General features: G+C 39.1%; 1 protein-coding gene across 30 annotated transcripts in view; it reads left to right on the top strand.

Annotated features, from left to right (window-relative positions):
* EML5 (EMAP like 5) overlaps positions 1-27,910 on the top strand; it is a 203,847-nt gene that overhangs the window by 120,120 nt on the left and 55,817 nt on the right. For 26 of the 30 annotated variants that reach the window (XR_013521448.1, XR_013521449.1, XR_013521447.1 and 23 more), the window contains 4 exons: positions 22,681-22,833; positions 23,537-23,668; positions 25,014-25,102; positions 26,281-26,457. Coding sequence is in view for 12 of the 30 variants with exons in the window: in XM_035261240.3 (XP_035117131.1) it covers positions 22,681-22,833; positions 23,537-23,668; positions 25,014-25,102; positions 26,281-26,457 (551 nt within the window). In the remaining 18 variants the exon portion in view is untranslated. Of the gene's footprint in view, positions 1-11,440; positions 11,872-21,120; positions 21,187-22,680; positions 22,834-23,536; positions 23,669-25,013; positions 25,103-26,280; positions 26,458-27,910 lie in introns of those variants that run through there. The other 4 variants (XR_013521452.1, XR_013521453.1, XR_013521451.1 and 1 more) reach the window with 4 other exon arrangements.

Raw genomic sequence — 27,910 nt, 5'->3', positions numbered from 1 at the left:
TACTCTCATTCATAAATGCTAATGCAACTGCTTCTGGAGTTCTTGGTTGAACACAGAAAATTTATGATTCTGTATTTTTGTTTTTAAATATTCTTCTTTAAGGGCCAGGCATGGTGGCTCATGCCTGTAATCTTAGTACTTTGGGAGGCCAAGGTGGGCCGATTCCTTAAGATCAAGAGTTAGAGACCAGCCTGGGCAGCATGGAAAAATTATGTCTTTACAAAAGAATATAAAAATTAACTGGGCATAGTGGCGTATATCTTTAGTCTCAGCTACTTGTGGGTGCTGAAGCAGGAGGATTGCTCAAGCCCAGGAGGCCAAGGCTGCAGTGAGCCATGAACATACCACTGCACCCCAGGCTAGGTGACAAAGCGAGACCCTGGGTCAAAAAACATATATATTCTTCTATACTCACCTTTATTTTAATTTTTGTTATCACTGATTCAAGAGGAAAACAGATGGATTTTAACTTTAGAGGGATATTTGTGGTTTTACACTGGTTAATTACTGAAGTCATGCTAGATTCAATATTATAAAACATAGTTATCTCTTCGAATCATTCAATAAGCAAATACTGTTTTCTTCAACAAATGAATGTATATCTATCATGATCCTGAGACTTATCGTTTTATAAAAAATAATTCATTATAATTAAAGTAGCTTGTCATAGGGAAATTTCTAGCAAACAACTCGATTTTATGGCACCCAGTTAAAGAATAAGCAGAAGTATAATGATGCAACATGGCTTAATGATTATATTCTTTTTTTTTTTTTTTGATACAGTGTTTTATTCTGTCACCCAGGCTGCAGTGCAGTGGCAAGATCTCTGCAACCTCCGCCTGCTAGGCCCAAGTGATCCTCCCACCTCAGCCCCCTGAGTAGCTGGGACTACAGGCATGCAACACCACACCTAGCTAATTTTTTTTTTTTTTTTGAGACGGAGTTTCGCTCTTGTTACCCAGGCTGGAGGGCAATGGCGCAATCTCGGCTCACCGCAACCTCCGCCCCCTGGGTTCAGGCAATCCTCCTGCCTCAGCCTCCTGAGTAGCTGGGATTACAGGCACGCGCCACCATGCCCAGCTAATTTTTTGTAATTTTTAGTAGAGACGGGGTTTCACAATTTTGACCAGGATGGTCTCGATCTGTTGACCTCGTGATCCACCCGCCTCGGCCTCCCAAAGTGCTGGGATTACAGGCTTGAGCCACCGCGCCCGGCCCTGCTAATTTTTGTGTAGAGATGAGATTTCACCATGTTGCCCAGGCTGGTCTCAAACTCCTGGCTCAAGTAATCTGCCTGCCTCGGCCTCCCAGGTTGCTGGGATGACAGGTGTGAACCACTGCATCCAGCCTAATGTTTATATTCTTAATGTTAATGAAGTAAACACTTTCTAAATTTTTGCCAGCTTTTTGCACTTTTCTGTATAATTACATGTTGGAAAGTTTCATTTCTTTCTTTTTTTTTTTTTTGACATGGAGTTTTGCTCTTGTTGCCCAGGCTGGAGTGCAATGGCACAATCTCAGCTCACTGCCACCTCCACCTCCTAGGTTCAAACGATTCTCCTGCCTCAGTCTCCTGAGTAGCTGGGTTGACAGGCACCTGCCACCACACTCAGCTAATTTTTTTATTTTTAGTGAAGATGGGGTTTCACCATGTTGTCCAGGCTGGTCTCAAATGCCTAACCTCAGGTGATCCACCTGCCTTAGCCTCCCAGAGTGTTGGGATTGCAGGCGTGAGCCACCACACCTGGCTATATGTATTAGAAAGTTTCTGTTAAAAACTTGTATCCTCCAGGTTCAAGTTTTAATTATAATCAATTCTGAGTTTTTAATGGACTTTCTATTTTTTAATTCTACACTGTTATTCCATGTCTTGCTCATTTCATGTTTTGTGTCTGTCTCTGTGTGGCATCTGCATCTGTGTAATTTTTTCAGATTAGTTTTTTTTTTTTGAGATGATGTCTTGATCTTGTCCCCTAGGCTGGAGTGCAATGGCACCATCTCAGCTCATTGCAACCTCCATCTCCATCTCTGGGATTACAGGCACCTGCCACCATGCCCAGCTAATTTTTGTATTTTTAATAGAGATGGAGTTTCACCATGCTGGTCTCAAACTCCTGACCTCAGGTGATCCACCCACCTCTGCCTCCCAAAGTGCTGGGATTAGAGGTGTGAGCCACCCTGCCTGGCCTCTAGTTTTTAATTCTCTTTACAGAAGTTTATTGCCATCTGTTTTTTAACCTACCTATTTAGTTAATTTTGTCAGTTTTATAGCTTCTTTTTGTTTTCAAGTTTGCCTGAGAATATTTTAACATCATATTTCTTGTTTATATTTTATATTTCCTCCTTTCTATCTTTAATCTTAACTGCCTGTTTCAGATAAAGAATATAAAATCTAATTATCTCCAAGGATCTCATTTACTGTGTTTTCTTACCATTCTTTTGAATGTTTTCTTGTTGTTTGTTCTTCTGCTGACTCCCTCCTAGTGGTCCATCTTCTTGGGCATTTTAAATTCATATTGTGAGTTCATGTTGGATTGGGCTTTCTTTACCTTTGGGGATCTGAATCAAGGGTGTGTGCTTCTGTAGAGATTTTGTGTTTCTCTCTTCAGGTGTCTGAGGTGCTACCATCCAGTACCACTGAAAATTTATTTAACTGAGATTACATAAGTCATGTAATGAGTATAAATTTGAATCTAAGATTTGTGAAAGCCACCCTGTGTTTGTGAATTCTCAAGTATGATTTTTTCCCCTCTATGGAGAACCCAGGCCAGGATAGATAAAGGCTATTTCATAAAGTCTTTATTGCCAGATACATTTTTAAAAAAAGGTTTCTCTATTTTTCTTCTGAGATATTGTTGTAATACTAAAAGAAAATGACAATATGGTGTTTGGAGAGTTTTTGCCAAAAAAAATCGCATGTAATTGTATTTTATTTCTTAAGATATTTATGAGTCAAAAAAATGTAAAAACTAGAGAAACTAAATATTTAATATTTAGTATATTGAAATACAAAAAGACAAAATCATAACAATATAAGAATAGCTGTGCAGTATTTTAATTATTAGTAAATTATTAAAATGAGGAAAGTTTTAGCATAAAACACTGAAATAAATAATTGATTCTTCTTTTAAAGCAATCTTAAAGAGCAAAGTTTATTAATGATATTATTATTGAGTTGAAAGTAATTCATTTTGAGCAAATTTTTCCAATGGCCTAAAAGGTCCTTACTATATATACTGTATTATACTATACAGTACACTATACGCTACGCTGAGTAATGATAAAAAGATTAATGTAATCCAGTGCAAAATTTCCTGTGACTCTTTCTTCATCAGATAATACTATCTCTTGTTTGATGGCTTTGAGGACATTTTTTTTGGAAATTTTTTTTTGTAGGGACTGTAGCCTCTTTATTTATTTTTATTTTTCAAGACAGAGTCTTGCTGTATCATCCAGGTTGGAGCAGTCTGGATGATATTGGCTCAATGCATCCTCCACCTCCTGGGTTCAAACAATTCTCTTGCCTCTCAGCCTCCCGAGTAACAGGGACTACAAGTATGTGCCATCACAGCCAGCTTATTTTTGTATTTTTAGTAGAGATGGGGTTTCACCATGTAGGCCAGGCTGGTCTTGAACTCCTGATCTCAAGTGATCCACCTGCCTTGGCCTCCCAATGTGCTGAGATTACAAGCGTGAGCCACCATGCTTGGCTATAGCCCCTTTATTGATAGCAAGCTATAATAGTTGTTTTAAAGAAAACATTTCCAGGGTACATGGTCTTTAGATTTATGATTTCTAGAAGGAAACTACAATTTATTACTGTTGTATTTGTTGTGAGTTGAATTGTGTTCCCCTGAAAAGATACGTTGAAGTTCTAACCCCCAGTACTTGTGAATGTGTCCTTATTTAGAAATAGAGTCTTAGGAGATAGAATCAAGTTAAGACACAGGTATACTAGATTTGAATGGGCTCTAAATCCAGTGACAGATGTCCTTATAAGAAGGCCATGTGAAGACATAGAAGCATGATGATGGAAGCAGAGGATTAGAGTGATGTACCTATAAACCAAGGAGCACCAAGGATTGCTAGAGAGAAGCAAGGAAGGATTATTCCCAAGAACTTTTGGAGCAGAGCATGGCTCTGCCAACATCTCGATTTCAGATTTCTAGGCTCCAGAAACTGTGAGAGAATGAATTTCTGTTGTTTTAGGACATGCAGTTTGTGGTAATTTGTTACAACCTCCTAGGAAATCAATACTGTGTTCATATTCCAGTGTTCAAAAAGTCTTCAAACTAGAGTGAGAATTATTCTCAGTATTAGTTTTTCTTAGTTGACCATTATTTTCTGTGAAACTTGAGGGAAAAAATCACTAGCATCCAGCGATCAGATTTTTTTTTTAAATTTTGAAATAATGGTATTAGATTATCACTATGAGTACTTTGGAACCTAAAACTAACATAAAAAATTGAAAGCTAGTACTATAATGAGTACAATGAATGTATGTCTTTTCAAGAATTCCAGTTTTGTTTAGGAGGTCCAGGTGCAAGATTAGTCTCCTATGCTGTTAGGGCAAATGTGGCTTTTAAAAATTTTTTTATTTTATGTTATTTTAAGTTCCAGGATACATGTGCAGGATGTGAAGGTTTGTTACATAGGGAAACGTGTGCCATGGTGGCTTGTTGCACCTATCAACCCATCACCTATATATTAAGCTCCATGTGCATTAGCTATTTATCCTGATGCTCTCCCTCCCTCCCCCATAACAGGCCCTAGTGTGTGTTGTTCCTCTCCCTGTATCCATATGTTCTCATTGTTCAGCTCCCACTTAGGAGTGAGAACATGTAGTGTTTGGTTTTCTGCCCCTCTGTTAGTTTGCTGAGGATAATAGCTTCCAGCTCCATCCATGTCCCCACAAAGGACATGATCTTACTTTTTATGGCTGCATAGTATTCCATGGTGTGTATGTACCACATTTTCTTTATCTAGTCTATCACTGATGGGCATTTGAGTTGATTCTATGTCTTTGCTATTGTGAATAGTGCTGCAGTGAACAGATTTGTGTTTGTATCTTTATAATAGAATGATTTATATTCCTTTGTGTATATACCCAGTAATGAGATTGCTGGGTCAAATGGTATCTCTGGTTTTAGGTCTTTGAGGAATCCTCACACCATGTTCCACAATGGTTGAACTAATTTACATTCTCACCAACAGAGTAAAAGTGTTCCTATTTCTCCACAGCCTTAGCAGCATCTGTTGTTTCTTGATTTTTTAATAATTACCATTCTGATTGATGTGAGATGGTATCTCAACGTGTATTTCTCTAATGATCAGTGATGCTGAGCTTTTTTTAATGTGTTTGTTGGCTGCATAAATGTCTTCTTTTGAGAAGTGTCTGCTCATGTTCTTTGCCCACCTTTTAACAGGGTTGTTTATTTCTTGTGAATGTGTTTCAGTTCCTTGTAGATTCTGGATATTAGACCTTTGTCAGATGGATAGATTGCAAAAATGTTCCCCCATTCTGTAGGTTGCCTGATCATTCTGATGATAGTTTCTTTTGCTGTGCAGAAGCTCTTTAGTTTAATTAGATCCCATTTGTCAATTTTTGCTTTTGTTGCAATTGCTTTTGACATTTTCATCATGAAAGCTTTGCCCCTGCCTATGTCCTGAGAATGGTATTGCCTAGATTTTCATCTAGGATTTTTTAGTTTCGGATTTTACATTCAAGTCTTTAATCCATCTTGAGTTAATTTTTGTATAAGGAGTAAGAAAGTGGTCCAGTATCAATTTTTTGCATGTAGCTAGCCAGTTTTCCCAGCACCATTTACTAAATAGGGAATCTGGCCAGGTGTGGTGGCTCATGCCTATAATCCTAGCACTTTGGGAGGCCAAGGAGGGCAGATTACATGAGCTCAGGAGTTCAAGACCAGCCTGGCCAATATGGTAAGACCCTATATCTACTAAAAATACAGAAATCAGCCTGTAGTCCCAGGTGCTTGGGAGGCTGAGGCAGGAGAATCACTTGAACCCAGGAGGTGAAGGTAGCAGTGAGCCAAGATTGTGCCACTGCATTCCAACCTGGGTAACAGAGCAAGACTCTGTCTCAGAAAAAATAAAAACAAACAAATAAATGAATAGGGAATCCATCCCCCATTGCTTGTTTTTGTCAGCTTTGTTGAAAATCAAATGGTTGTAGATGTATGGTCTTATATCTGAGATCTTTATTCTGTTCCCTTGGTCTATGTGTTTGTTTTTATACTAGTACTATGCTGTTTTGGTTACTGTAGCCTTGTAATATAGTTTGAATTTGGGTAACATGATACTTCCAGCTTTGTTCTTATGGCTTAGCATTGTCTTGGCTATACAGGCTCTTTTTTGGTTCCCTATGAATTGTAGTTTTTTTCTAATTCTGTGAAGAATGTCAATGGTAGTTTAATGGGAATAGCATTGAATCTATAAATTACCTTGGGTAGTGATATGGTTTGGCTGTGTCCCCACCCAAACCATCTTGAATTCCCACATGTTGTGGGAGGGGCCTGGTGGGAGATAATTGAATCATGGGGGCAAGTCTTTCCTGTGCTGTTCTGGTGATAGCAAGTCTCACAGCATCTGATGGTTTTATTAAGTGTCTGGCATTTCACCTGCTTTCACTCACTATCCTGTCACCCTGTGAAAAAAAGTGCCTGCTTCTCTTTTGCCTTTTGCCATGATTGTAAGTTTCCTGGGACCTCCTCAGCAATGTGGAACTGTGAGTCAATTAAATGTCTTTCCTTTATAAATTACCCAGTCTCAGGAATATCTTCATAGCAATGTGAGAATGGACTAATACAGTAAGTTGGTACCAGTGGAGTGGGGTGCTGCTGAAGAGATACCTAAAAATGTGGAAGCAACTTTGGAACTGGTAACAGGCAGAGGTTGGAACAGTTTGGAGGGCACAGAAGAAGACAGGAAAATGTGGGAAAGTTTGGAACTTCCTAGAGACTTGTAGAATGGCTTTTACCAAAATGTTGGTAATGATACAGACAATGAAATCCAGGCAGACGTGGTCTGAGATGGAGATGAGGAACTTCTTGGGAACTGAAGCAAAGGTGAGTCTTGTTATGTTTTAGCAAAAGAGACTGGCTGCATTTTGCCCCCACCCTAGCTATTTGTGAAACTTTGAACTTGCCTGAGATAATTTACGGTATCTGGCACAAGAAATTTCTAAGTAGCAGAGTATTCAAAGCAGAGTGGCTTTGGTACTATTTAAGCATTCAGTTTTAAAAGGGAAACAGAGCATAAAAGTTTGGGAAATTTGCAGCCTTACTATGTGATAGGAAAGAAAATCCCATTTCTCGGGAGAAATTTCGAGCTGCTCTAGAAGTTTGGATAAATAATGAGGAGCTGAATGTTAATTTCCAAAACAATGGGGAAAGTAAGTTTCCTGGGGACTCCTCAGAAATGTAGATGTGTGAGTCAATTAAATCTCTTTTCTTTATAAATTACGTAGTCTCCGTTTTTTTGTGTGTGGTTGTTGGTTTTTAGATGAAATCTCACCCTTTTAGCCCAGGTTGGAGTGCAGTAGCACAATCTGAGCTCACTGCAAGTTCTGCCTCCTGAGTCAAGCAATTCTCCTGCCTCATCCTCCCAAGTAGCTGAGATTACAGACATGTACTACCGCGCCTGGCTAATTTTTGTTTTTTTAGTAGAGACAGAGTTTCACTGTCTTGGCCAGGCTGGTCTTGAACTCCTGACCTTAAGTGATCCACCCACCTCAGCCTTCCAAAGTGCTGGGATTACAGGTGTGAGCCACGATGCCCAGCCAGGTATTTCTTTATAGCAGTGTGAGAACAGACTAATACAGGCAGTGCGACCATTTTCACAATGTTGATTCTTCCTATATATGAGCATGGAATTATTTCATTTGTTTGTGTCCTCTTTTATTTATTTCCTTGAGTAGTGGTTTGTAGTTCTTGAAGAGGTCCTTTACTTCCCTTGTTAGCTGTATTCCTAAGTATTTTTTTCTCTTTGTAGCAATTGTAAATGGGACTTCATTCATGATTTGGCTCTCTGCTTGTTTATTGTTGTTATATAGGAAAGCTTGTAATTTTTGCACATCGATTTTGTATTCTGTGACTTTGCTGAAGTTGCCTATCAGCTTAAGAAACTTTTGGGCTGAGACAATGGGGTTTTCTAGATATATGATCATGTCATCCAGAAACAGAGACAGTGTGACTTCCTCTCTTCCTATTGGAATACACTTTATTTCTTTCTCTAGACTGCTTGCCCTGGCCAGAAGTTCCAATACTATGTTGAATAGGAATAGCGAGAGAAGGCATCCTTGCCTTGTGCTGGTTTTCAAGGAGAATGCTTCTAGCTTTTGCGTATTCAATATGATACTCGCTGTGGGTTTATCATAAATGGGTCTTACTATTTTAAGGTATGTTCCATCAATACCTAGTTTATTGAGAATTTTTAATGTGATGGGATGTTGAATTTTATTGAAAGCCTTTTCTGCATCTATTGAGATAATCATGTGGTTTTTGTCTTTGGATCTGTTTATGTGATGAATTATGTTTATTGATTTGTGTGTGTTGAACCAGCCTTGCATCTTGGGGATGAAGCCGACTTGATTGTGGTGGATAAGGTTTTTCATATGCTGCTGGATTTGGTTTGCTAGTATTTTATTGAGGACTTTGGTATCAATGTTGATCAAGAATATTAGCCTGAAATTTTCTTTTTTTTTTTTTTTTTGTTGCATCTCTGCCAGGTTTTGGTATCAAGATATTGCTGGCTTCATAAAATGAGTTAGGGAGGAGTCCCTCCTTTTCAGTTGTTTGAAATAATTTCAGAAGAAATTATACCAGCTCCTCTTTGTACCTGTGGTAGAATTCAGCTGCAAATCTGTCTGGTCCTGGGCTGTTTTTTATTGGTAGGCTATTAATTACTATCTCAATTTCAGAACCTGTTAATGGTCTATTTAGGTATTCAACTTCTTCCTAGTACAGTCTTTGGAGAGTGTATGTGTCCATGAATTTATCCATTTCTTTTAAATTTTCTAGTTTATTTGCACAGAAGTGTTTATAGGATTCTCTGATGGTTTTTTGTATTTTTCTGGGATCAGTGGTGATATCTCCTTTATCATTTTTTTATTGTGTCTATTTGATTCTTCCCTCTTTTCTTCTCTATTAATCTAGCTAATGGTCTGTTTTACTGATGTTTTTCCAAAACCAGCCCCTAGATTCATTACTTTTTTTTTTCGAAGGGCTTTTGTGTCCCTATCTCCTTTAGTCTGCTCTGATCTTGGTTATTTCTCGTCTTCTGCTAGCTTTGGGGTTTGTTTGCTCTTGGTTTTCTAGTTCTTTCAGTTGTGATGTGAGATCTTTCTAGCTTATTGATGTGGGCATTTAGGGCTACAAACTTCCCTTTTAACACTGCTTTAGTTGCATCCCAGAGATTCTGATATCTTTCTCTTTGCTCTTACTGGTTTCAAAGAACTTCTTGATTTCTGCCTTCATTTCGTTATTGACCCAGGAGTCAATCAGGAATAGGCTGTTCATTTTCCATGTAGTTGTGTGGTTTTAAATTATTTTCTTAATCTTGAGTTATAATTTGATAATGCTGTGGTCTGAGAGACTGTTATGATTTTAGCTCTTTTGCATTTGCTAAGGAGTGTTTTACTTTCAATTATGTGATTGATTCTAGGGTAAGTGCTATGTGGCACCAAGAAGAAAGTATATTCTGCTGTTTTTGGTTGGAGAGTTCTGTAGATGTCTATAGGTCCATTTGCTCCAGAGCTGAGTTCCAGTCCTGAAGATCATTGTTAATTTTCTGTTTTGATGATCTAATATTGACAGTGGGGTGTTAAAGTCTTCCATTATTGTTATTTGGGAGTCTAAGTCGTCTCTTCATAGGTCTCTTAAGAACTTGTTTTATGAATCTGGGTGCTCCTGTATTGGGTGCATGTATATTTCGGTTAGCTCTTCTTGTTCAATTGACCCCTTTTTCATTATGTAATGCCCATCTTTGTCTTTTTTTATCTTTGCTGGTTTAAAATCTGTTTTGTCAGAAACTAGGATTGCACCCCCTGCTTTTTCCTCCATCCTTTTATTTTAAGCCTATGTGTGCCTTTGCACATGAGTGGGTCTCTTGAATATAGCATATTGATGGGTCGTGACTCTTTATCCAGTATGCCATTCTCAGTCTTTTAATTGGGGGCATTTAGCTGATTTACATTTAAGGTTAATATTGTTATGTGTGGATTTGATCCATCATCATGATGCTAGCTGGTTATTTTGCCCACTTGATGTAGTTGCTTTGTTGTGTCATTGATCTTTGTACTTCAGTGTGTTTTTGCAGTGACTGGTAACACTTTTTCCTTTCCATATTTAATGCTTCCTTCACGAGCTCTTGTAAGGCAGGCCTCGTGGTGACCAAATCCCTCAGCATTTGCTTGTCTGAAAGGGATTTTATTTCTCCTTTGCTTATGAGGCTTATGGCTGGATATGAAATTCTGGGTTGGAAATTATTTAAGAGTGTTGGATATTGGCTCCCAATCTCTTCTGGCTTGTTGGGTTTCTACTGAGAGGCCTGCTCTTAGTCTGATGGGCTCCCCTTTGTAGGTGACCTTTTATCTCTGTTTGCCCTTAACATTTTTTCTTTCATTTTGACCTTGGAGAATCTGATGATTATATGTTAGGGGTTGATCTCATGGAGTATCTTACTGGGGTTCTCTGGATTTCCTGAATTTGAATATTGGTCTGTCTTGTTAGGTTGGGGAAGTTCTCCTGAATGATATCCTGAAGTATGTTTTACAACTTTGTTGTATTTAGGTACCCCATTTGGTTGTAGGTTCAGTCTTTCTCCATAATTCCATAATTCTCAGAGGTTTTGTTCATTCCTTTTTTTCTCTAATCTTGTCTGCCTATCTTATTTCAGCCAAATAGTCTTCAGGCTCTAAATTTCTTTCCTCCTCTTGGTCTTTTCAGTTATTGATACTTGTGGTTGCCTTGTAACATTCTTCTGTTGTGTTTTTCAGCAGGTCATTTATGTTCCCCTCTAAACTGGTTACTCTGGTTAGCAGTTCCTATAATGTTTCATCATGGTTCTTAGCTTCTTTGCATTGGGTTAGGACATGTTCCTTTAGCTCAGCAAGTTTCATTATTATCCACCTTCTGAAGCCTGTTTCTGTCAATTCATCCGTCTCAGCCTTCGCCCAGCTCTGTACCCTTGCTAGAGAGGTGTTGTAATAATTTGAAAGAGAAGAAGCACTCTGGCTTTTTGGGTTTTCTTCATTTTTTCATTGATTCCATCTCATCTTTGTGAGTTTATCTGGCTTCAATCTTTGAGGCTGCTGAACTTGATGGGGTTTTTGTGGGGACTTTTTTGTTGATGCTCTTATTGTTGTTGCTTTTTTTTGTTGGTTTGTTTTTCTTTTAATAATCAGGCCCCTCTTCCATAGGGCTGCTTAGGTTTGCTGGGGGTCCACTCCAGACCTCAAGGTGTCACCAGCGGAGGCTGCAGAACGATAAAGGTGGCTGCCTGCTCCTTCCCCTGGGATCTCTGTCCCAGGTGGTCACTGAACTGATACCAGCAGGAATGCTCCTGTATAAGGTGTGTGGTGACCCCTGCTGGGGTGGTCTCACCCAATCAGGAGGTACAGGATCCAGGACCCACTTAATGAAACACTCTGACTGCCCCTTGGCAGAGAGGGTGCATCGCACTGGGGGGAATCCCACTGGTCCTGACTGCCCAGATTCCTCAGAGCCAGCATAGGGAAAGACAAAGTCTGCTGATCCATGGAGACCACAGATGCCCCCACAGGAGCTCAGTCCCATGGAGATCAGAGTTCTGTCTACAAACCTCTGGCTGGAGTTGCTGAAATTCCTGGAGGGAGGCCCCGCCCAGTGAGGAGGGATGGTTCAGGGTCAGACCTAAAGAGGCAGTCCAGCCACCGTCTGCCACAGCCTCTGTGCTGCACTGTGGTGAATTCCTCCTGGGTCTAAACTGTTCATTTTCCCAGGCACCAGCAGGGGAGAAATGGCAGACTGGAGCTGCAATGATGGCTGCTGCCCGTCCCCGAGGGAGCTCAGTCATCTTAGGCAGCAGGCAGCCAAAGTGTTGACGGCCATACCTTCCCCAAGGAACTTGGTAGTTTTTGGCAGTCCCCAGCCAGGTGGCCACTGACAGTCTGCATAGCTCTGTTCTTGGGACCCAAGACCCTGGTGGCTTGGGCTCACGAGGTCGTGATCTCCTGATCCACAGGTTGCACAGATCCATGGAAAAGGTGTGGTTTCCTCGGCAGGGAAGCACAGTCACTCACTGCCTCTCTTGGTTGGGAGTGGGAGCTCCCCTTGTCCAGTACCGCTCCCAAGGGAGCCATTGCTCCACCCTGCTTTTCCTCATTCTCTGTGGGTCACGCCAACCACCTCGTCAGTCCTAATGAGATAACCTGTATACCTCAGTTGCTGGCGCAGGATTCACTTGCCGTTTTTGTTCTCCGTGGGAGCCTCTGACCACAGCTGTTTCTAGTTGACCATCTTGCCTCCTCCCCCCACCACCCCACCAAATGTGGCTTTTTCACTCTGGTTTTCTGCTCCCCTTTTATTTTTGATACCTAAAACATGTTTATTTTCCAATGATGTCAGCTATAAATTTAAAACGATACTTACTATGTTAATCTTTGCTTAAACTCAACTTTCTACCTGCTTTATTCCTGCACCCAACCAGCAGAATAAGCATTGAGTAAAACAGGGAACTGTGATAATTGACCTCAGTACTGATCTGTTTCTCTACTCCTCTCTTGTAGCAGAACTCCTCAATATTGTTGAGGCTCCATTCTCTGTGTGCTCACATGACAGTAGCTCCACAACCCACCCCAATTAGGCTTTTGTCCCTATTTGTCCATTTAACCTGCTGCCAATTTGTTAATCAGTTCTTGGTTCTCAGTGTATTCACCTCACAGCAATTTTTGACACAATTTATTATTATTATTTTTTTTACTGAACTACTTTATTCACTTATCTCTGCAACTTATGAATGTCAGTTTTTGCTCTCTACTTCACTGACTCCTTTTTTTCTGTTTCCTTTGCTAGGTCTGTCTCTTCTTCCTGCACACTGCATTTAGGAATGCTCCAGGGCTTCTCCCAAGACTTTTCTTTTCATATGTACACTCACACTTTAGATTCAGTCTGTCACTGTCCAGTCAGAAGACAGAGACTTGTAGGGTTATTTGAACAGTGGGAATTTAATAAAAAGAACTGCTAACTAGTAAAAGGTGATTACCTACTGAAAAAGCCTTAGAGGTAGCCACCATAGAAAGCAGCTACTAACCCTAGTTCTAAAGGAGAGTGAACAAACAAGGTAAAGGAGATTCAGACCTGTTTGAAAATGGTATAGCTGCCACCAGAACATCCAGTGAGCTTGTGGCAAAAAAGCTAGCCAGAGGGTACAGCCCTCAGTGGAACAGTGAGAGTAGTCACTTGATGAAGGAGAAGCTTGCCAGAGCTGAATGGTCAGAACCACCACTTGGTGAAGAGCTTAACCTAGGGCAAAAGTCACTGAACTGAGAGGACTACTGCCAGAGAATCTTACTGAAGTCTGCAAATTGCAGCTAAATTGTCAGGGTGAAGGTGGAGAAACTTCCTGGAAGAGGCAGTTGGGACTGCCACTGTGGTGTCAAGCCCCCTTCATGCTGGTGCCCTGGCCCTGTGAAACAGCACACTGGAAGAAGGGAGTTACTTTTGGCCTTGTAGTGTCTCTGCAGCTCCCTCTACTGGCGAAGTTTAGTGTCGGTCAACTAGCAAAAAAAAGTGTGAGGCCCAAAGAATGGTAGATATGGAACTGAGAGGCAAAAATTAATAACAAACAGTCTTTCCCTCTGGTTAATCAGCATCCACATGAACCTTTCTACACACATGTAAACTTAGTACAACCACAGAACTAACCTTATGTTTCTACCCAAAGAGATGCAGCTACCCTTGGTACAAGTGAAGTAGTTCTTACCTCTAGAGAGAGAAGACATACAGTTACAACAGTCATCATATGCATTACTGACTATATTAATTATTCTCAAGTTTAATCACAGTCTTACTGAATATTCTTTTATCTTAACACAAAATTGTTAAATTAACCTCCAACAAGCTCGTATAAAATATTGTAGAGAGAAAAGTAAAATAGTTCATATGTACAAATAAAGATATACATATAATAAACATTTATGCAAAGTTAGTATAGTCTTCATTTCCATTACTGGTCATAAGGCTGTAGTTGATATCTATAACTTCTTTCTTCCACTAACCATTTCATATTTTTCTTGTCCTTAGCCACAATCCCTTAGCCACAGGTGATTGTGGTAGTGTAAGTAGTGGGGTGACCCAAACCTTCATTATTGAAGCATCTGAAGAAATCCCCCTTTTCCCCTGGTTGCTGTCATTTTCCATTAAGCTTTACCATTGGTCATGGAGGAACTAAGAGGTGTCCCAGCAAATTTCTGTGTTCCAGACAGCCTCTTTGCTTTCATTATGTAGCAGCAACTCAATTCCCCTTTGTAATCAGGATCAATCACACCAGCCAGAAGAGTAATACCTTCATTCTTTTTCTGTTGGTTTAGTGACATAAGGAGCCCCACCATGGCTAGGTGGCAGTCTCATCTTCCAATGCAGTGGAACTATTGTTATATCCCCTAGTAAAAGCATTCCCCCTGTTCTTGGAAGCGAAGGCTCTGAATCAACAGGGTTCAGAGTTGCCAGGATGCAAAGCAAAATAGTGCAAATTGATTATTAGATATAATAGAAGAGCCATTCTCAATTTCATCTTTTGATTTCCAGACCCCTGAATTCTGGCTATGAGGTAGACAGCGCTGTATAATGGTTTATGATTCAGAACTTATACTGCATCCTATAAAACAAATACCCAGTCTTTTGAGGTGTTGTTCCCCAAATGGTGCCACATATAAGTCTTCAGTTAGGAAATGAGAGTAGGTGATAGAACCAGTTAATTCCAAGAGTATGAGCCTAAGGCTACACATTCTTTGCTATGAGATGAATTCCTTTGTCAGAAGTGTGAATTCTGTGATGGTAGTTAAGGCATCCTGTGTGTCCACAGATGGTGATGCCAGTAGAAACATTATGATCAGGGAAAGCAAATCCAGAATTCATGACTATTCTACTGAGTGTAAATCTTTGCCTCCTCCATAGCAAAAGAGGCCAGTGTAACTAGAATGCCATTAAGTAGCTGGCTTTTCTTCCGGGGGAATGGTGCCATATCAGAGGTTCCATTGATCTTTTATGTTAATAGATTAGACACTCAGCAGTAGTGATAGCAAGATCAACCTTGCCAAGAAGTCCACATTTTTTAGCCCAGTCATAGACTCTGCCCTTGCCACCACTGTGAGCCCACTGAGCAAGTGCTAGGTAGCTAGGAAAAGAGGCTGACTGATATCCTCAGAGAGTATCATTTTTTTTTTTCATCTGATTATTTAGAGCCTCCTTTGTATTGGATACTTTGATGAGTATTTTTTAGAACACAAACCTTCATGGCCTGTCCCAAGAATTTCATCCACACATCCACTTTCTATATTTCCTTGCCTCTAATATTTTATTCCTGTTTCTTCCAAGTCCCTACCGTTCATCCAAATTGTTAGCAATTACTAGTGAACCCGTGTAAATCTGCACATGCGGTCATCTCTCACTTCAAAGTGGAAAACCAAGTAGACTTCTTGAAGTGCTTCCATTGGGAGATTTTACCTTCACTGCTATTTTTGGGGGGTCACTTCTGAGTGGGGCTGTAGTGCTTTCAAATAGGTACCAACATATCAATAGAAACTTAAGTCTGACTCAGGAGATCAAACCCATCCTGGCTAACATGGTGCAACCCCATCTCAAAATTACAAAAAAAAAAAAAAAATTAGCCGGGTGTGGTGGCACGTGCCTGTAATCTCAGCTACTCGGGAGGCTGAGGCAGGAGAATCACTTGAACCCAGGAGGCGGAGGTTGCAGGGAGCCGAGATTGCAGCACTGCACTCCAGCCTGGGTGACAGAGTGAGACTTTGTCTCAAAAAACAAACAAACAAAAAACAAGAAACTTAAGTCTGACTCAGAATTTTTTCTTCCTCAGCGAGCTTATCATAAGAAACACCCATGAGGCCGTAAAGACTGAGAGTGGGAAGAGGCATTGCAGCAGAAATTTTTGAAGGATTTTGAGGCACCTGTTCATGTAAATTACTTGTAACTTCCAGACCTTTCAAGCTTGATCTTTTCTACTTGATATATTGCTGCTGTGCATACCCAATCTCTGGCTTGGTTGGTCATGTAACTTCCAGTTTGTGATAGGAAGGTCAGGACACGTAGCTACCTGCTATCCTGTAGTTAGGCATTTGCTCTCTAATAAGGTCTGGTAGCAAGCAAGAAGCTGCTTCTCAAAAGGAAAATAATTATCCATAAAGGAGGACATAGATTTGCTCTTAAGTCCTACAGTTCTGCAGTATGATTCTCCTTTGGTAGCCTCCAGAGGATCTATAGAGCATTTCTATTTACCATAGACACTTTGAGTATGATTAGATATACTGGATCATAGGCCCAAGAGGAAGACTAGCTTGTCTTCTTTTTCTCTGGTCCTCACTGGAAGCTGGAAGCCTTGTAAGTGACTTGGTAGATGGGTAGAAGCAGCCACTCAGTGTGGTATATGTTGCTTTCAAAAGACCTACCAAACATTTGGCTCATTTTGTTCACAGCAGGCAGTGGCAGATACAGTGACTTGTCTTTCACCTTGTAGAGAATATCTTGATACATATCAGATCACTGGACACCCAGAAACTTCACTGAGGTTGCAGATCCCTGAATTTTTTTCAGGGATTATCTGCCACTCTCTTGATTCATATGTCTTTCTAAGGTTTCTAAAGTACTTGTTGCTGCCTATTCTCCAGATCCACTCAACATAATGTCATCAATGTTGTGGGCCATGTAAATGGTTTGCGGAATGTCAAGGATATCTGTGGATGGTATTATGGCAGAGAACAGAGAATTGAAAATAGTCCTGAGGCAAGGCTTTGAAGGTGTACTCAGGTATAAGCCAGGTGAAGACAAACAGCGTCTACTGATCCTTACAAATTAACATGGAGAGAAAAACATTAACCAGGGCAGTAGCTGCATACCAAGTGCTAGGGGCTGTATTGATTTGTTCCAGGACAGATACTACATTTGGAAGAACGGCTTTCAGTTGGAGCCACCATCTGATTAAATTTATTATCCACAGTTATTATCTCAAATTAGTCTAAATTGAGCATAGACCCAACAGGCAAGTTTACGTGGTAATGTGGTGTAGGTATTTGGACTCCTGCATATTTCAAGTCTGTGGTGGTATTATTGATTTTTGCAATTCTCAGGCTTGAGTTTTTGTTTCTGGTTTTTCGCCTTGGAAGGGAGGAGAATTTCTAGGGATTTTCACTTAGTTCTTATTATAATGATTCTTACCCCATGGATAATAGAGCCAATGTGGAGGAGTCTACCAGTTGCCACATATATCTATTTTAATTCAGGAATTGGATAGGTTCCACAGACCATTTTGGCCTACTGTGATTGAAACTTGGCTTAAGACTCCATCTGTCACAGGATCACCATAAGCTCCCACTTTGACTGGTATACAGCAGCAGCATTTTATGTTCCCAAGAATTATCAATTCAGAGCCTATGTCTAGTGTCTAGTAATCCCTGAAAATCTGAGCATTTCAATTTCCCCAGTTCACCATTGTTCTATAATAAGAGGCCACAGAGTCCTCAAAGAAATATATTATTCTAGACTTGTGGTAGTGCTACTTGGTCCTTCCTCATTGTCTGGCCTTTTCTTCAATCAAGGAGCTCTAAGTATATGAATTGTCTTAGGTGTGAAAACTGACTGAGAATCCGTGATTCTCCATTATGATGATTTAATTTGAGTCAGGCTTCTAGTCACCATGTATGGAGGTTTCTCTACTAAATAAATCAAACATTCATCTAGTAGCCTACCCATCTACTTCATTCCTAAATAAACGTGATTCATTAGCCACCAACAGGAGTCTCGAGTCTCCACAGGCTAAAACATTCTGATTATCACTACATTTCTCCTGTCCTTTTCTGTGAAAGCATCTACCTTTACAAAATCAGGAGGTGGGCTGGTTAAGTGCTACTACTTGGCCTCTGCTTCTCCATGATTATCTCAGTTAAATCAGGGAAGCTCTGACAATGGCAACATCTCCTATGGTAGGGGTGTCCAATCTTTTGGCTTCCCTGGGCCACATTGGAAGAAGAATCATCTTGGACCACATATAAAATAACACCGATAGCTGATGAGTTAAAAAAAATCGCAAAACAAAATCTCATGATGTTTTAAGAAAGCTTACAAATTTGTGTTGGGTCATACTCAAAGCCGTCCTGGCTTGCATGCCACCCATGGGTCACAGTTTGGACAAACTTGTACTATGGTCATTTATGTATGAGAACAGTCACAGAGCTTTTTGAGATGCAGATGCTGCCCTTAAGATATTTTCCAATGTATTAGTGAACGGACTATTTTCTAGACTTTCTTGGGGGATGTAGTTGGTAGATCGGTGTGCAGGTTTCATATGAAAAATTTATTCAAGGCTGGGCACAGTGGTTCATGCCTATAATCCCAGCACTTTTGGAGGCCGAGGCAAGCCGATCACCTGAGGTCAGGAGTTTGAGACCAGCCTGAGCAACATGGAGAAACCCCATCTCTACTAACAAGACAAAATTAGCCAGGTGTGGTGGCACATGCCTGTAATCCCAGCTACTTGGGAGGCTGAGGCAGGAGAATTGCTTGAACACAGGAGGTGGAGGTTGTGGTGAGCCAAGGTCACACCATTGCACTCCAGCCTGAGCAACAAGAATAAAACTTTGTTTCCAAAAAGAAAAAGAAAAATCTTCTTTTTTTGACTAGAAAAATCTATTCAAACATTCTTACTTCCCTAAGCTTTTAGATTCATTCCCCTCCATCAGGTTGTCAGCCCGTGGGTCAAAGCCAGCCCACCTCCTGATTTTGTAAATAAAATTTTATGGAATCACAGCCATGCCCATTCATTTATGTATCATCTACGGCTGCTTTCACACTACAATAGCTGAGCTGAGTATTTGTGACAGAGACCATATGGTGCGCAAAGTTAAAATATTTGCTATTTGTTTCTTTAGGAAAATGTTTGCTGATCTCTGTCCTAGAGTATGCTGGAGTTTGACCCACGTTGAGTCTAGTAACAGCAAAGGAGTGGTTATGGTGATTCTTCAGAAAGATGAGCATTTCCTTGCAAGGCAACTGCCCCAGAAGGTCAGACTGCTCAGAAACAGGGAAAGCAAGCTATTTGCACTGGAAAGTGAGACTCAGAATAACACAGAAGTTTGAGTTTATCAGCTTTATTTAAGTCCAACCAGATATCCCCATTCCAAACTTCAGAGTGCCCAGTTAGTGCCCTGACATTCATATAAAAAACTTGGTAAGGCTGTCAATTCAATTGACATTGTCAATTTGAAATTCACACAATTAAATTTGTGTTTAATGTTTAGTGATATCAGTCCTGTGGATTTAAGATGCCAGAGATTATTTTAGACTTCCCATGGAAACATTCTCTGCTTAAACCACAACTCATGCTGATAGTTTAAAGACCTGAGTTTTACTTATTTCTGTACATGTTTCACACTGTCAGTAAAATCTACTGCACACCACAGTCCTTATAATCATCATTATGGTAATGCTAAGGGCAGCAACCTTGTGGGCTCCCAAGGTGCTTAGCTCATTAGACACTTTATCATAATCAACAGTAGGAAATAACTTGATTAATTGTGATGCCAATGTATACCTTGGGTTGTTAGCATTTCATTTCCCATTGGTAAGGACTCAGCACTCTACTCAAGCCCAAAGGCATGACTAAGCCAATCCACCTTTGCTAGTCTATCTCCGGAGACCACTTCAGTATCAATTCTATATCTGTCAAGAGACAGAAATTACCCCCAGTAATTTGAACAGAGAAAATTTAATATGACATGTTAACTCATTAAAGGTGGTTTAAAAAGGTGTAAAAGAGGACTCCAAAGGGTGTCACTCATAGGCTGACCCCTGTTGGAGAGGGATAAATCTAAAAGCTTAGGGAGGTAATAATGTTTTAATAGATGTTTCATATGCAACTCAGAAGTAGCAACTGCAGAAAGCAGCTCCTACCCATAAGACTAATGAAGAATGAACCTCATGAAGGGGAAGGATGGACCTTCGTCTCTACCCTAGGATGAGATTCAGATCTCTTTGTAGAGTATCTGGGTGCCACAGAAAAGCACAACCTGCCAATGGTAAAGAAATGTGCCAGAGGACATGGGTCAAAGCTGATCTAGGAAATCTGTGATTGCAGCGACCCTCCCTGCCAGGCCCCCTGCTCCCAACCCCTCACCCTCACACCCTCCATTGACCCTCTGGCTCCAGCACACAGTAAGAAGGAAGAAGTCTTTTCCTTGTGCTTTGGCCTTGCAGTGTCCCTCCAGTATATCTACTGGCAAAAATCAAGTCAGCTAGCAAGGGAAAACATATCTACAGGATTCAGCTTCAGTATCACATAGCAGGAAAAAGAAGGCTGGATTTGGAGCTGAGAGGAAATCAATTAATAACAAACTCTTAACCAGTTTATGGTTGTAACTACTATCTGTGTCTGACCGTGTCCCTTATTATATCCCATCTGTTCTCCCTTAAGCTCCTGGAAAGGATTAATATACTAAATTGTCTCCTTCATGTCTTCACTTGAACTTCTCATAGGCATCTTAACTTAATTTGTACAGAACTAAGCACTGGTTCCTCCTCTAGTTTATCCCATCTCAGTAAATGGCATCACCACTCAAGCAAAAACATGCCCTTGACTTACCTTTCACTCCACATCCAGTTGGTCAAGTCCTGCCAGCTCTGCCTTTGAAATATATCCAAATCTTTCATCTTCTCATCACCTCCACTGCTGCCACCCTGCTCCAGGTCATCATCATCTCTTGACTCTCAAATCTGAGAAATCTCATCTTAGATTTCTTCATTTCCAATGTTTGCTTGATAATTAAATGACTACTTGTTCTCAATTTATTCTATAACTTTTCATTCTGTGTATACCCTGTCCTTTCCTCATCAGATTTCATACAAGATACCAAAATCCTTAGGGCTTTTGAATATGCCTGCTGCAACTCTTGCTGTTAGGGTAAGCCCATTTTTTTGTGTTTACCAATGCAGCATTAACCCTTACTTTTACAAATTAATGTTAACATCTTTAATGACATTAATGAATATCATTCATTCTATCATTAATAAAATTAATATTAATATTTCATATGTGTTTTTGAAACATAGATCTTCCTACCTTAAACTAATAATGGCCTATTATCAGATTTTTAAAAATATTTTATTGGCCGGGCACAGAGGCTCACGCCTGTAATCCCAGCCCTTTGGGAGGCCGAGGCAGGTGGATCACCTGAGGTCAGGAGTTTGGGACCAGCCTAACCAACATGGTGAAATCCTGTCTCTACTAAAAGTACAAAAGTAGCCAGGCCTGGTGACACATGCCTGTAATCCCAGCTACTTGGGAGGCTGAGCCAGAAGAATTGCTTGAACTTGGGATACGAAAGTTGCAGTGAATTGAGATTGCACCATTGTGCTTCAGCCTGGGCAACAATAGTGAAACTCCATCTCAAAAAAAAAATTATGAAGATGACTTATTTCTTAAATTTCTGTCTTGTTAGAAAGAAGCTACAAAGGTAAAACCTACTCTGCAAAAAAAAAAAAAAAAAAACTTCCACATATGTTATTGACTTTTTATGTTAATTTAAATCTCTCATTCTTTCTCATCAATTTAATTTCTTTTAAGGTAAATATTAGAATTTCATAACATTGACTTCTATAGAAAACTTTATCTGTATCTCTTGACCCCTTTTTAATATTGATTTGAGGCCATAATAAAGAGGCAACCTTTTTGAAATAAAAATTCTTTTAGCAAATACTTTTTTTTTTTTTTCGAGTTGGAGTCTCACTCTGTTGCCAGGCTGGAGTGCAGTGGCTCAATCTCTGCTCACTGCAACCTCTGCCTCCCAGGTTCAACCGATTCTCCTGACTTGGCCTCCCGAGTAGCTGGGACCACAGGCATGCGCCATGATGCCTAGCTAATTTCTGTATTTTTAGTAGAAACAGGGTTTCACCATGTTGGCCAGGATGGTCTCAATCTCCTGACCTCATGATCCACCTGTCTTGGCCTCCCAAAGTGCTAGATTACAGGCTTGAGCCACTGTACCTGGCCCTAAATTACTTTTTTTTTTTTTTTTTTTTTTGAGACAAGGTCTCACTCTGTAACCCAGGCTGGAGTGCGGTGGTGCAATCATAGCTCACTGCAGCCTCAACCTCCTGGGCTCAAACAGTTCACCCGCCTCAGCCTCCTGAGTAAGTGAGACTACAGGTGTGTGCCACCATGACTGGCTATTTGTTTATTTATTTACTTACTTACTTGCCTTCCCTTCCCTCTCCCTCTTCCCTCTTCCCTCTTGCCCCTTTCCCTTTTCCCCTTGCCCCTTCCCCTCTTCCCCCACCCTGCCTACTGGTAGAGATGGGGTCTTAAACTCCTGGGATTATAGGCATGAGCCACCACACATGGCCCATACATTTTTTAAATAAGGGAAAATTGCCTAATATACTCTTTCTCTTTCAGGTGGGAGGTGTTGCTGTTTTTCTCCTGATGGTAAAGTTTTAGCTGTAGGTCTTAATGATGGAAGCTTCTTAATGGCAAATGCAGATACTCTAGAGGATCTCGTGTCTTTTCATCACAGAAAAGATATGATTTCAGATATTCGATTTTCACCTGGTAAGATTCATTGAAATTGTATTTGAGCATTAACTTGGGTCTGGCGGTGTGTAAATGTATCAGTGTATAATTTTTATTAACTGTTATTTTATTTCAGAACTTAACTTTTTTACTAGAAAAGGCAGTGTATAAAAGCCATGTTATTAGATTAATGCAAATATCTGTCTTAGTGTCAATTCTGTTACTAAATTTTTTGTGTAACTGGAGCCAGGATGCTTCTCTGAGCTTTTGTTTCCTCATTTGTGACATAAAAGGGGTTGGATAACTGTTTTCATTATATTATTCTTAATGCTTTTGAAATTGCACTCATTTTACTCCATCAGTTTTCATGTATTCATTATCTACTACAAACCTACTGTAATGTAGCAATTACTAATGTTAAGGCAGAATTTACTTGTGTTGGTTTAGTTCCATGTTTTCTAAATTTAGAGGGAGTATTTTTGTTTAATACAAATCAAAACTACATCATATATAGTTTTTGACATTTGCTTGCCACTGAACTAGTTTGTTACACTAAAAAATTATTTTGTTAATTATAATATACTTGAAAATATTATCATTTGTCACTTGACTTATCTGTCTTATTATAATTTATGAAATAACTAAGATTTCTCCATAAAGAAAAGGAAAATTAACTCTAGTTGTAGAGTGTAAAAAAATATTTCTAAAGAGAAAATGTCAAGCAAATATGTTTCTGTTATAGGTTCTGGGAAATATCTAGCTGTAGCATCCCATGACAGCTTTATAGATATATACAATGTAATGAGCAGTAAACGAGTAGGAATATGCAAAGGAGCTACCAGTTACATAACTCATATTGATTGGGACATTAGAGGTAAGACTTTAAATAACTTAATATTTGATAAAAGTTTCATTTGATTTAGTATACCTATTTTAGAGAAGCAGAAAAGTGATTCAACAGGTGAATTCAAAAGCATTGGGAAAACAACCATTATTCTCAAAATTGTTTTTTACTGTTTTACATCTGAAGATGAACACTATAGAGTTGAGACTTTTTCTGGTTTTTTTTTTTTTTTTTTTTTTTTTTTTTTTTTTTTTTTCTGAGACAGGTCTCACTCTGTCACCCAGGCTGGAGTGCTGTGGTGCAATCACATCTCACTACAGCCTTGACCTCCTGGGCTTAAGTGATCCTCCCAACTCAGCCTCTTGAGTAGCTGGGACTATAGGCACACACCACCATGCCCAGCTAATTTTTAAATTTTCTGTAGAGACAGTGTCTCACTATATTGCCTATTAACTCCTGGACTAAAGCAGTCTTACCACCTTGGCATCCAAAGTGCTGGGATTCTAGGTGTAAGCCACTGCACCCAGCCTACACCTAATATTCAAATAATAGTACAGTGAGTGATTAGTTGTTTAATTTGTAATTTAAATATTGTGCAAAAAATTGTTGATAGATGTCTTGATCTTTGTCATATAAATAGAATAATAGAAATATTGGCCAGGTATGCTGGCTCACACCTGCAATTCCAGTGCTTTGGGAGGCCAAGGCTGGAGGACTACTTGAGCCCAGGAGATTGAGACCAGCCTGGGCAATAGAGTGAGACCCCATTCCTAAAAAAATAAAATAAATTTTAAAAAGAAATGTTGAGGACTTTAAAGTCATTTTTCTCATTGTTATGAAATATATTCTTTAATAATAGTCATAATCATGTAACATAAAGAACTTAATGAGTATCTTTGTATCTTTGCAGAATGCATGGCATATGACTGTATTTAATATGTTTGAAATATGTTAAATATTTTAAATGCTCTCTTTTTAAGGATTTTATTGTTTCATGTATTCAGCTATATAAATTGAGTATCATAAAGTTTTTCTAAATATTGTCAAACAGATGTTTACACTTTAAAAAAATTCCAACATTTGTTTCTAGGAGTTTTTTTATATGCATCACCAAAGAAATCATTTGTGTGTGTGTGTGTGTGTGTGTGTGTGTGTGTGTGTATGTGTGTGTACACACACAAAATATCAAACCATTTATTAATTTAGTTAATTTTATGGAATTTTAAAAAATCAAATGCTCTTACTATATATTGACTACAGCAGAAAATGTTTTTTATATTTAAGCTGAATTTTTCTCAGAAAACTTAAACATCATACTGATGATATATGTATATGTTTTTTATATATGTAAATATTTTTAAAAATTTTTTTTAAGGAAAGCTTTTACAGGTCAACACTGGTGCTAAAGAACAATTATTCTTTGAAGCTCCCAGAGGGAAAAAACAAACTATCCCCAGCATGGAGGTAGGAAAATAGTGGTGCTTGTAGTGTTGTTTATGTGAGTAAGAGTGGCTGGAAAACTGATACCTGCTTTCTCTTACTTAGGTACAGGTGAACTCTGTTCTCAAATTATTAAAATAATGAATATTCTTGAGTGAGTTTATTTTATTAAGTCAGAATAGATAGGTAAAGGAAAAAATACTGTATTAATAAAAGGAGTCAGTGGGCATGGTGGCTCACGCCTGTAATCCCAACACTTTGGAAGCTGAGGCCGGCAGATCGCTTGTGCTTAGGAGTTCAAGACCAGCCCAGACACATGGTGAAACCCCATCTCTACAGAAAAATAGAACAGATTAGCCAGGTGTGGTGGCATGTGCCTGTAGTCCCAGTTACTTGGGAGGCTGAGGTGGGAGGATTGCTTGAGCCTGGGAGGTGGAGGCTGCAGTGAGCCATGTGCATGCCACTACACTCCAGCCTGGGTGACAAAGTTGAGATCCTGTATTTAAAAAAAAGAAAAAAGAATAAATCACATGCATGGCTAGCTATGTTCCAGTTGCTTTCCTCAAAAGATAAGCATGAAATAGCAAATAGAAAATATGCCATCTATAGAATACTGCATATCTGCCTCGTCCTTAGGACTCCATATGCCTAACATATTTGTTGGCAGATTATTATTTTAAAAAACAAACAAAAAGACAAGAAAAATTGTGTTGCATTTGTGCCTAACAATATTAGCCTTTTTTATTAACATGGTCTAGGAAGAGAGGCTCAACAGATTTAACATGAAAGTGGTTTAATGAAGAGAGAGTTCACAAGTAAAAGTTCTAAATTTCTAGTAAGGGTTAGTTGGAAAACATGCTTATAATGCATTATTAGAAATTTAACCGTGAACTGTAAGAATCTTTTTTGATTATCCTAAAGCCAGAAAGAGTTTTATTTGTTATTGCTATATGCTTAGCACCTAGAACACCCGGTGGATATATAATTATATTCTGAATAATGCTATGTTAAAATTTTTCTACAGCAACTAGTAGGCTCTGGGGAGCTACATAACCAAGACAACTAATAATTTAACCATTTTTTCATTAAAACTTTAATTTTACTTATGACACACATAATTACAAAGAAAAATGTTAACATTTTGGTTGTTGATATTTTAGGTTTGGATGATCTAAATGTACAGCAATGTTTTTCCTTTCTAGGTAGAAAAAATTGCTTGGGCATCATGGACAAGTGTACTTGGTTTATGCTGTGAAGGAATTTGGCCAGTAATTGGCGAAGTTACAGATGTAACTGCTTCTTGCCTCACCAATGACAAAATGGTTCTAGCTACTGGGGATGATTTGGGATTTGTGAAGTTATTTAGATATCCCACTAAAGTATGTATTTTTCTTTAACTTTCCTAATGATCATACATTATGAAATTGTTAAGGTAATGTCTTGTCATAACACTTCATTGTTATGAATTGTGTGTATGTAAAATGTAATGTTGTAATATGAAAGGTTCAGAATTATGTTTCATATCTATAGATTTTAAGTATTATAATTTATGATCTCATACCTTAAGTTATATATCATATCCTATAGTGTTTTTCAATATTGACTAATATAAATATCCCTTTTAAAAGAAGCATCTTGGCTGGGCATAGTGGCTCATGCCTATAATCCCAGTATAGTACTTTGGGAGTTCGAGGTGGGAGGATCACTTTAGGCCAGGCATTCCAGACCAGCCTGGGCAGCATAGCGAGACCTCCTCTCTACAAAACATAGAAAAAATTACCCAGGACTTGTGGTACATGCCTGTAATCCTAGCTACTCAAGAGGCTGATGTGGGGGGATTGTTTGAGCTCAGTAATTGGAGGCTACAGTGAGCTGTGTGGAATCATGTTGTTGCACTCCAGCCTGAGTGGCAGAGCAAAACCCTATGTCCAAAAAAAAGAGAGAGAGACATTCCTTTCATCCCCAAAATTAACAATAATGTGTCTAGTTTTTTGATTAAATATATACTACTAACAGTAAATATAAACTATTTATAGTTATAGCTTCAACGTTTAAGTTGTTTTAACCAATTAAATATAAAGTACTTATAATACTTATAAAATTAAGATAAACACTATTGATTTAATGTAATGAATAATTTTGTTGTTGTTGAAACCAAATAGTACAGATTTGGCATTCTATGTACCTATGCTACTGTGTGCTGTGCAGTTACTTAATTCTTTTATCACTTCCCTCTGTTCAAACTACTGTAAAATATTAGGCTTTTCCATAACACAGAAATAAAATTTGTGTATCAAATCCAGATGCAATGCATTCATTTCTCTCTCTTTTTTTTTTTTAGACAGGGTCTCTCCCCCCACCCCTCATCACCCAGGCTGGAGTGCAATAGTGCAATCACAGCTCACTGCAGCCTCAACCTCCCAAACCCAAGTTATCCTCCCACCTCAGCCTCTTGAGTAACTGGGACCACAAGCATCCATCACCATGCCTGGCTAATTTAAAAAATTTTTAATAAAAGGGTTTTTTTTTTTTGTAGAGACGGGGTCTCCAGATGTTGTCTATGCTGTTCTCAAACTCCAGAACTCAAGTGATCCACCTGCCTCGGCCTCCTAAAGTGGTTGGTTTGAAGGCATGAGTCACTGTGACAGCTTTTATTTCTTAATTCACAAATTAAGTTATACTCAGGCACCAACATGAACATAAAGATAAATTTGAAATAGGGAACTGAAATAATATTGTGGTATTCAGTTCATAGTGATCTTAAGTAACTGCTTATGTTAATATTTTTAGATCAACATTGCCATGAAAAAACAGGTTTAAAAAATTCTCATT

Source organism: Callithrix jacchus, chromosome 8 (assembly GCF_049354715.1).
Source record: "Callithrix jacchus isolate 240 chromosome 8, calJac240_pri, whole genome shotgun sequence".
Lineage (NCBI taxonomy): Eukaryota > Metazoa > Chordata > Mammalia > Primates > Cebidae > Callithrix > Callithrix jacchus.
The sequence above is the reverse complement of the archived record's forward strand: the minus strand, read 5'-3'. Positions and strand labels throughout refer to the sequence as shown.